Source organism: Empidonax traillii, unplaced genomic scaffold (genome assembly GCF_003031625.1).
Source record: "Empidonax traillii isolate 1590-97213 ecotype Southwest subspecies unplaced genomic scaffold, ASM303162v1 scaffold24:size2376012, whole genome shotgun sequence".
In the NCBI taxonomy this organism is placed as follows: Eukaryota; Metazoa; Chordata; class Aves; order Passeriformes; family Tyrannidae; genus Empidonax; species Empidonax traillii.
Window position 1 is genome coordinate 2356943 of NW_020955217.1, and position 9374 is coordinate 2366316.

At 37.6% G+C, this 9374-nt stretch overlaps 1 protein-coding gene across 1 annotated transcript in view; it reads left to right on the top strand.

Annotated features, from left to right (window-relative positions):
• Positions 1–429: 429 nt before the first annotated feature.
• The window catches only part of LOC114068697 (dimethyladenosine transferase 1, mitochondrial-like), an 18607-nt gene continuing 9662 nt past the window's right edge, over positions 430–9374 (top strand). The window contains exons 1-5 of the mRNA XM_027905037.1: positions 430–505; positions 1125–1282; positions 2817–2968; positions 6605–6713; positions 7950–8101. Coding sequence (XP_027760838.1) covers positions 1150–1282; positions 2817–2968; positions 6605–6713; positions 7950–8101 — 546 coding nt within the window. The 5' untranslated portion in view covers positions 430–505; positions 1125–1149. The remainder of the gene's footprint in view (positions 506–1124; positions 1283–2816; positions 2969–6604; positions 6714–7949; positions 8102–9374) is intronic.

The window sequence follows — 9374 nt, forward strand, 5'->3', positions numbered from 1 at the left end:
TTAAGTCGGACATTAGGAAAGATTCCTTCACAGACAGTGTGATAACACATTGCAGTGGGTTGCCCAGGGAGGTGCTGGAGTCACCGTCCCTGGAGGTGCTTGAGGAAAGACTAAGGATGTTCTGGTTGAACAGAACACAGGTCATACATTGGACTCGATATGATCTCAGAGGTCTTTTCCAATCCAGCTGATTCTGTGATTCCCTCTGGGGCCTCATCCCTGAAAGGGGAAGTTTTCCGAAAGGCTTTTACTGTGGGCAGGGGAGACCCCGGGCTGGCATAGGCTCCCCGTTATTACAAGGAGCAACACGAAGAATCCCGCGCCATTCGGCCCAGGACCACCACCACCATCGGCACGGCCCCCCCCGCCCACCGCGCATGCGCGCAGCCGCCCGCCGGGGGCGACCGCGCGGCCCCGCCTCTGCCGCGCGCTTCGTCACGCGCGTGATAGCCGCGTACGCAGCGCAGAGCTCTTTCCTCTTCCGGGTCGGCGCCCGCCGTGCACCGTAAGGAGCCGCGGCATTGCTGGGGCGCTGCTTGGAGTGTCCCTGTCCGCACGAGCCGGGGACGCGGTGGGGAGAGAAAGCGCGTGCGGGCGCGAGGCGCTCCGCCTGGTCCACGTTCCGCCCCGGTCCTGCGCCAGGCCTTCCCTGGCCACGCCGGCGGGTTGTGCGCATGCGCAGCCGGGTCCTGGTCCTGCCTCCGGCGCCGGGAGCACGCGCGTTGCGGGGGTGGGGGGTGAGCGCGGGGCGGGGGGCGGAGCCGCAAGCCCAGGTTGAAGGGAACGGCACGAAAATGTGCCCTTATGTACATGTGCTTAAATGTCTGTGTGTGACGGCGGGGACTTGGTGTTCGTAATCAGTCTTCTTTAAAGTATTGAAAGGTTCACACATAGAGCAGTTGTGAGAGGGCTTTGGCAAAGCCGCAAAAACGGGGCTTACCTAAACCCCGCGGATCCATGCCGAGCATAAGCACTGGATGGATCCAGTAGTCAAAATACTAATGTTCGGAATTCAGCGCTTCTGTCACAATTTGTAAACCGTGTCTTGATTTGTAAAGTAGCCTCTTTACTATTAATCGGGATTTGCTGCATATAATAGAATCGTTTTTGCAATGTCTCTCTAGGAGAAAGGAACCGGAGTTACGGCTTATGGCTGCTCCAGGAAGGGTGGCAGCTTTCCGTCTGCCTCCCCTGCCAACTATTGGGGAGATTATTAAACTCTTTCGCCTAAAAGCCCAGAGACAACTTTCCCAGAACTTTCTACTGGATTTGCGATTGACAGGTTAAATACTTTTTGGTAATATTTTTAGTTAATAACACGTGTCCCAGTTTTCTTCAGAATCCAGAGTATAGCTAAGGAGGTGATATTTACATAATAATGTCAGACTAATGGCAGCTCAATGGGAAGCTTTTAAAGACTTCTTTTAAAGCTTAGCTTAATGAAATGATGCTTAATTTTAGCTTAGGCAAATTCTTTTTACTTGTTAATGCCTCAAAAATAGGTTTATTTATAAGTTACAATTTTTAGGTGAAACTACATTCCTATATAATATGTGGGTTAGTGGCTGAAGTGCAAAAATCCAAGCCTTAGTAGGACTTTTACCATTGGGGTGCTATTATAGTTTATAAGTTTAATTTAAAAATTAGTGGATTTTCAGATTATTGTGTGTCAGAGGAAGTAGTATAACTCATTGGGCAACTTAAGTTTGCTGTATGCTGTGGTTAGGAAGGTAATTTCTTTCAGTTTATCAGAAGTGTTGTAGCTTTTGAACCAGTTACATTGTTCTGAACAATTCAGTTTTCTCCAGCTTCATGTCAGCAGTGGGTGACAAAGCTGGCACTGTTCAGTCAGTGGTGGGTGTCTTGACTGGCCTAGTGACGGCTGAGTTTTGCAGTAACAAATTCAGTACAGCTTAATGTAGCTAATGATTTAAATACCTTTGAAGATTCAGGTTGATGAAAATTCAGAACATGAAACTCATTTCCACTTCCTGAACAACTGGACTCTTATCCTAGAATAAAAATGTCTGCATGCATTTTAGTAAAGCCTTACAAGCAGACAAGTTTTCAGATATTTTTATTGCATGCATAATAAATTCTGGAGTGAGAAGCATAATTTCTGTCAGCATCTTCTCTCCATGCATACTAAGGATCCCTTTGTTTCATTACCTATATTTTTAATCCTCGTTTTAGTCCTTAATCTGTCTCCTGGCTATAATACCTTCCAGTTTTGTATCCTTCCACTTATGTATGGGTGTTCTTCCCTCTACTTTCACCTGTCCCACTTTGTATAACTACCAGTTGCACATGTTCCAACTTGTAGTTTGGTCCAGTTCCTCCCTCATAAAATTGTTCTGTACATATTATATACATATTATAATCTTGATAGAGCTTCACTCTCTCTTTCTTACTCAAATTTCCTTGAAATAGAGATACCGTAAGTGACATTGTGTTATAAGGACAAGGAGTGAGACTTTAGGACGTTGAACACAAGTGCTTTCTGGCAGCACAATAGTACTGATAGCTTACAGATGAGTAATAGTCTCTTTTTATTTGATTCTGTAATGAGCATAATGTATACTAAAGATGTTAAACTAAAAATAGCCTTATTTAAATAGCTCAGTGTATCTTGTAGTATGAAACAAATCCGAAATTCTGTGCAGTCTAGCGGGTATGTGATCATTTAACTGATGTGTCACTGTTTGTGTCTGTCCTGAGATAAGCACGCCTGTGCTTTAGCAGTAAACAATGAGTTTATCTTAGTGAGTTGGATCTTCTGGAAAATAAAGGCTTAGTATGTTCTCTCTGTCTTGCAGACAAGATAGTGAAACAGGCTGGCGAGCTGAAAAATGCCCATGTTTGCGAAGTGGGCCCTGGGCCAGGAGGAATTACCAGATCCATTCTCAGTGCTGGTGTTGAACAACTCCTTTTAATTGAAAAAGATGCTCGATTTATTCCAGGATTGCAGGTATCAACTGAAGAATAATTTGTATAAATGTATTCACAGCATTGAATAAGAAAATTTTAAGAACACAGAAAGGCTCCAAGTGTCTTATTGAGATCTTAGCATTAAAAATAGTTTTGGTTTAGTGGCTTAAACCAGAGCTATAATTTGCCCAAATATGAAGATACACAGTATAGCAATTAATTGCTCCTACTTTATCATAGCTCTTCAGGACCTGATCCTGCAACTGAATTAATGCCAAGTTCTGGTGTTTTGTTTGTTTGTTTGTTTGTTTTGTTGGGGTTTTTTTGTTTTTTTTTTTTTTTTTTGGTGGTTTTTTGGTTGGTTTTTTTGTTGGTTTTTTTTTTTTTTGTTTGTTTGTTTTTTTTTTTTTTTGAGGTTGAGACATTTTGGGTGCATTTCACCATGCAGGTAAAATTGTAGTCAGAAGGCTGAATATAATGTGCTTTGGTCTTAATTTTCATTTTAATCCTAATAATTATGCTTTATAAAATTGAGAAGGCATATCTCCAGTTAATACAGTCCAGATACAGAAGAATAAAGGAAACATGTATTTTATGTTTTCAAAACACTCCAACTTCCTTCTTTTCTTTTAAAGTTGGTATAAGTTCACAAGTCATTGTGATGTTTTTCAAATTCCATTTACTTGTGGTGTTATTAAGTTTCCATGTTTATTGAAATTGGCTGTATAAATCTAGCAAGAAAAACAAGAGTCCAAAATCTTAAAATTTGACTATTTTCTCGTGCCTATACAGTCTCAGAGCAATTCAAAGGGATTTCCTTATATTGCTCTGTGTCTTCTGCAGTAAATTGGCAGTCAAATAAATAGGCAGTTCACTTGAGAATTGCTACCATTTCTTTGTAGGACAAAAATAATGTAAGGTATAAATGAAACTGCTCATATCCTGAAATCTGAATGTGCATGTAACTATGTCTTTTTAGGTTAGCCATTGATAACTTACACTATGCTTACACTTTACCTTATGAAGTATGAAACTTTCATGTTTTCACTCGAGTGGGCTCAAATCTTCATTTTTATTCTAGATTTTAAATTCTAGATTTTGAGAACTGTTTTGGGACTGAAGGGGATTTGAAATTAAATGACACTTGCTTTAGTTAACAGAACTTTTTAAGTTTAAGTAACTTGGACATTTTTTCTGAACTTCCAAAATGCATACACGTCGACAGATTTCTCTGAATAAACTGTACTTTCCAGGGTCTGTAATGAGGTTTTGGTATGTAATTATCTTCACTATTCAAATGTTTGTTGTTAATTTCAATTAGCAACCTCCTCGCAGTAGAAATGAATGTCTGAGGTTACTGAACATAGAGAGAGTATAACTCGGTGCTGGTGGATGTGAATGAACAAGAAATGCATTGCATCCATTTCTGTTAAATTTGGTATTCTTTTTTTCCCTACAAGTAAGAAGATACATAACACTGAATCTTTCCTTTCTGATAACATGGATTGTAATACCTAATTTTTTCTGGATTCCAATTGCAAACTACCAAAACCAGATGCTCATAAAAGGATTGAGATTTTAATCAGGGAAAATATCAGAAATTAAAATAACAATTGAGGGCTATTACTTAAAAATGTCTCTTTAGATACATTTAAAATCACTGATGCAAAGCATACCATATTTTTCATTGACTGTTTTCCAAGCCATGGTCTCTATTGCAAAACTGAAGTTGGGATTCTCTTTACTGCAAAACTGAATTACAGTGAAGAACATATGTGGCCAGAATTGAAGATTATACAAGCTGAGAGTCTGCCAGTGCTGTTTCCCTCTTAAAGAATCATAATCACCCTATGCCATATGCCCTAGTAGTTTTTAGGCTGGAAAGATTTATGAGGAGAGAAAGGGAGCAAGAGTGTGTATTGAATATGAAATGATTCCAGGAAAACCATTTTATTTTTTTGACTATGCCCCCCGTGTTGCCTTTGTGCTATTTTGGTTGTGTGTGAAGAATGAGAGGATCTGTACGATGGAACACTTTTGGCTGGTGTCCTTGGTGCACAGCAGCTCCTGGAACTGTGTTAGCTGCACACGTTTTCCCTTAAAATGGAAAAAGCTTCAATGGGTTTCCAAGTATTTTGAATTAGAAATATACGACTATGATTTTCTGTTCACAGAAATGCATTTCTCTTTTATGTAATGTGGTATTCAGCAACCCCCAAACTCCTTTTGACATGAAAACCATTATTAAAAAATGACACTATTTTCTACCTTATCTTACACTATCTTTCATCCTGCTGTAGCATTTATAATAGCGTCAGAGAAAGATTTGACAAATAGGAATTTGTATGCCATATAATTGCTAGTGTAATGCTGAAAAATCCATTAAGTGGTTTGGAATTGAGGTTAGTTTTGTCTTTCTGTTTGGAAGTAATTGCACTTAAAACTTGTAGGAACACTTAGTTTTTAGTTAATCTGTTATTTTAGCGCTCTATGCAGAATTTATATTCTGATAAATAAAAACCCCAAACTTTTGCTCAAAAAAATTTCACTCAGATATTTTTTGAACAGTATGAGAAAGCAGCACTTTCCTTTGGGTTAGAGACTGATGAAAGCTGTTTGTGCCCCTGAGCATATAAGCATCATTCTGATTGAAGATGGAACTAACAATGGTGAGCAGTTTATTTCAGCAGTTAGGTCACTGGCACTTAACTGTTTATGGGTTTGAATATCTATGCAAAAGCAAAATTGTTCGGTAAGCCATTTCTTCTTATTCTGATATAGGATCAATAAATAACCCCAAATGTCATAGAATCATAGAATCATATGATTTCATCTTTGAAAAAATTGGTCTTTCCTTTTGAATTGTACTGTCTGTGTGTAGTTTCACAGAGAAAAGATTAGTACTGCATTAAAAAAAAAAAAAACAAAAACTAATTTTGATTGTGGGAACTGACATCAGAAATGAAAAAAAATGGTCATCAAACAATAACTAGTTCTGACTTAAGATAAGCTCCAGAAGTGGGCTGCAGAAGCTGACAACAGTGGATTTTGTAATGCCTAGAAAGACAGAAATTTTTGAGATTTTTTCTGCTGCTAGGTACTCATTCTCTCACATGGGGCGATTCCTTGGTTTTTAATGGTACAAGTGTAGACTACTACAGGGAATCTCTTCCACTTTTTTTCATGTAAAATGAAAAATGACTGAATATTTTTTTAGTCCTATATTACACATGACTAAAATTTGATGATAGGCCCTAAAGCTGTGGGAGAGACAGGATAAACAAAATGAACCTTGTTTCGTAGATAATGAATCTAAAAACTTTTCAAAACCTGCTGCTTGCACTGTTGCTCACATCAGGTGGGGTCCTGCTAGTGGCCTGGGATTGTTAACTATTGTTGTTGAAAAGACTCTTGGCAGTCTTTTCAAGTTTGAATTCTCTTTAAAGATTTCTACAGCTGCAAATAGCGTTTATGCAATTGCACATTAAACATTTTTCTAGTGTTTACTTTTTGAAAATAAATACTAGCTAATAATGTACTCAGTTTAAACTCCTGTTGTGCTTTGTTGTATATTGAAGATAAGTACATAGCAATGGTTTCATTCCTGCTGTGGCTGAAACTGGAAATCAGTTTGGTTAATACTCACTGTGAATTCTGCTTGCTTGCTTATAAACAGATGTTATCTGAAGCAGCTCCAGGAAAAGTGCGCATCGTTCATGGAGATATCCTGACCTATAAGGTGGAGAAGGCTTTTCCAAAGCACTTAAAAAAGGACTGGGAGGATGGTTAGTATTTGCATTTGGTTTGTTTCATTTTTTTAAGGGCTTCTGAGTTTGTGGTGATAAAGTTGAATTTCACTCAGTGTGTTACTCTCTTCCGGTATAATTTGAAGATAAGAAAAGGCAACCTAAATTTTTTTGTCCCTAGAAGGAAACAGAATTGTCTTTCTCTTCTAAAACAAAACGGTGGAATTGGTATGACATTGACCTTAGCCAACATTTTGTAGCTTTGCAGTTAATAATCTTAGAGCATCTTGACTGTACAATAACAACTCATGGAAAGTGTAAAAGCTTCTTCCTCTTTTTGAAGAAGCCAGAAATGACCACTACTGTTGTTCCACTGAAGAAATTTCTGCAATTAGCTTTGAAATCTTTGGAAAATTTGTCCTCAAAACCTAGTTTTCTCATTGTTTTTTTCCAGCTGAATATCTGGCAAAAGTATTTAGATTTGTGTGGTTTGGTCTTTTTTTTAATTTAACTTTCCAATGGGACAGTATTTCACCATCCTTTTAATACACATAATATTTTAGATAAATCAGAAATGACCTCCCAGTCCCCTTTTCCAAATTTCCAAATTTAAGGTACAGTCATTCTTTGCACTACCTGAAGAGCAGTAAAGTGTTTTCTGACTTAGGACATGAAAAACCATGGCACATTATGTTCAGTTTGAAAAATTCCATGCTGTATTTACCCCATTGCAAAAGGTAAGTGCTTCACAGAACAAAACAATGGTCAAATGCATGTATGAGAGTGTAATGCAGTTTGTAAAAATTTACCTTTCTTGAACATACAGTTGTTGTTTTTGGATTTGACTGTCCCTAGGAGGAATGTGTTGGACAGAAATATGAGTATGGATATTAACTTTGTAGCTAATAATCATAGTTTACAATGACAGAAATGCTGTTAGAGCTTTGCTGTTGTTACAGCTTTGCTGTTGTAAAGTAGCTCAGATGAAATTTGCCGATCAGCTGAAAGTCATCTGAAAGCTACTGATTTATTCAAATGTAAATGAGAACCAAACCTAACCACTTTTTTCCAAGTAATTACTGAGATTAGTAACATAGTTTTGTCAGTGTAAGACGAGTATAAATGGAAAGGCATAATTTCAGTGTGGCATGATAAAAATTGTTTTCATATTTTAAGACTAGTTTGATAGGCACATACTTTTCTTTTGTGTTATTTCTTGGCAAAATCTTATCAAAACTTTTTGACAGTTGTTTTTCTTCCATCAAATGTCAACAGAACCACCAGATATACACATCATTGGGAATCTGCCCTTCAGTGTTTCTACTCCTCTAATCATCCAATGGCTTGAGAATGTTTCGAAAAAAAATGGACCTTTTAGTTATGGCAGGACACAGATGACGCTGACTTTTCAGAAGGAAGTTGGAGAGGTAAGATTTTGGCATCTTCCTAAAGTTGTACAGATGCTAAATTGAACAAAAATTTGTTTACGTGCAACCTTTTGTTTAAAACTTCAAACACAATCTTAGTCGGCTTTAAAAAGAGAGGAAAAGGGTTGGTTCAATTTTTAGTTTATGTGGCTGTAAATCACAAATTTTGATACTGAGTTAATCATCTGCTGTGATCCTCTCACAAGCGCATAATTTTTTTTTTTAATGTCTTATGGAAGGATATATTTTCTGGAGGTGCTCTGTCCTTTTCTGAAGTCTGAGTTCTTTGACATGGATAGATTGCACAGCACTCTTCTGATTTTAAATATCTGTTCTCTCACAGTCATTCATGTGCCATTTCATCAGTCAATTTTTCATTACCTTTCATTCATCTCAAGAAATACAGTTATATTTATTTCCTTTGTCTTCTTTATTAAAAAAAATTTTTAAATAACACATTCCTTGAGGTAAGGAAAAATGGAAGGTTAGCATTATTTCCAGTTGTGATTAAACACTTAAAGCAGGAGAAACTTGATATCAGAATTATTATTAGAACTGATAATGTATTGCAGCCATTCTTGTGTGTATAAAAAGGCATCAGTTGAGTTGTGTCACCACAAGTCCAAGGGCAAACTGAGATTTTATTTTGTGTTAATAGTTATTTTCCTTAAAGAAGGCCAGACTGATCTGTGATGCAGCAGATCCTAGATCCGTTGATATTAGGTTGACTTTTTCCACAATGCTTTTAGATTTAACAGTTTATTTTTGTTGTCAGTGCATGAAACATATAGTACCAGAGACTGAAAGACTTTTTACTTTGTATGTATGGCAGTGGTGTGGCTTCTCACAAGCATCTTGCTTTTAAAAAGGTAAAAAGGAACGGTGCATCAATCTGAAAACTGAATTTCCACCTAATTACTTCAGTGTTTGTAAATACCATGTTTTCTTTGTGCAGCCTAAATGTGTGTTGATTTTAATCCTTCAAAGTAAATTACTTGTAATGATATATGAAAGTGCTGTGTCTGCTGACATTTTTTGGGGTCAAAGAAAGCCATATTGTTCTGTCATTACTCTAGCTTTGCCATCAACATTCAAGACAGGTAGTGAAGTATTTCCAGTAGGTGGCTCTAAAGACACCAGGGACAAACATTTGGTATGAAATAAACCAGATTTCTTAATTCAGTTCTGGGCTTACGTGGTTTCAGGCATTAAAAAACACAGATCTGTTTTTCAGAAGGACTTCATGTCATGTAGGATTAGACCTTGTTGCAAA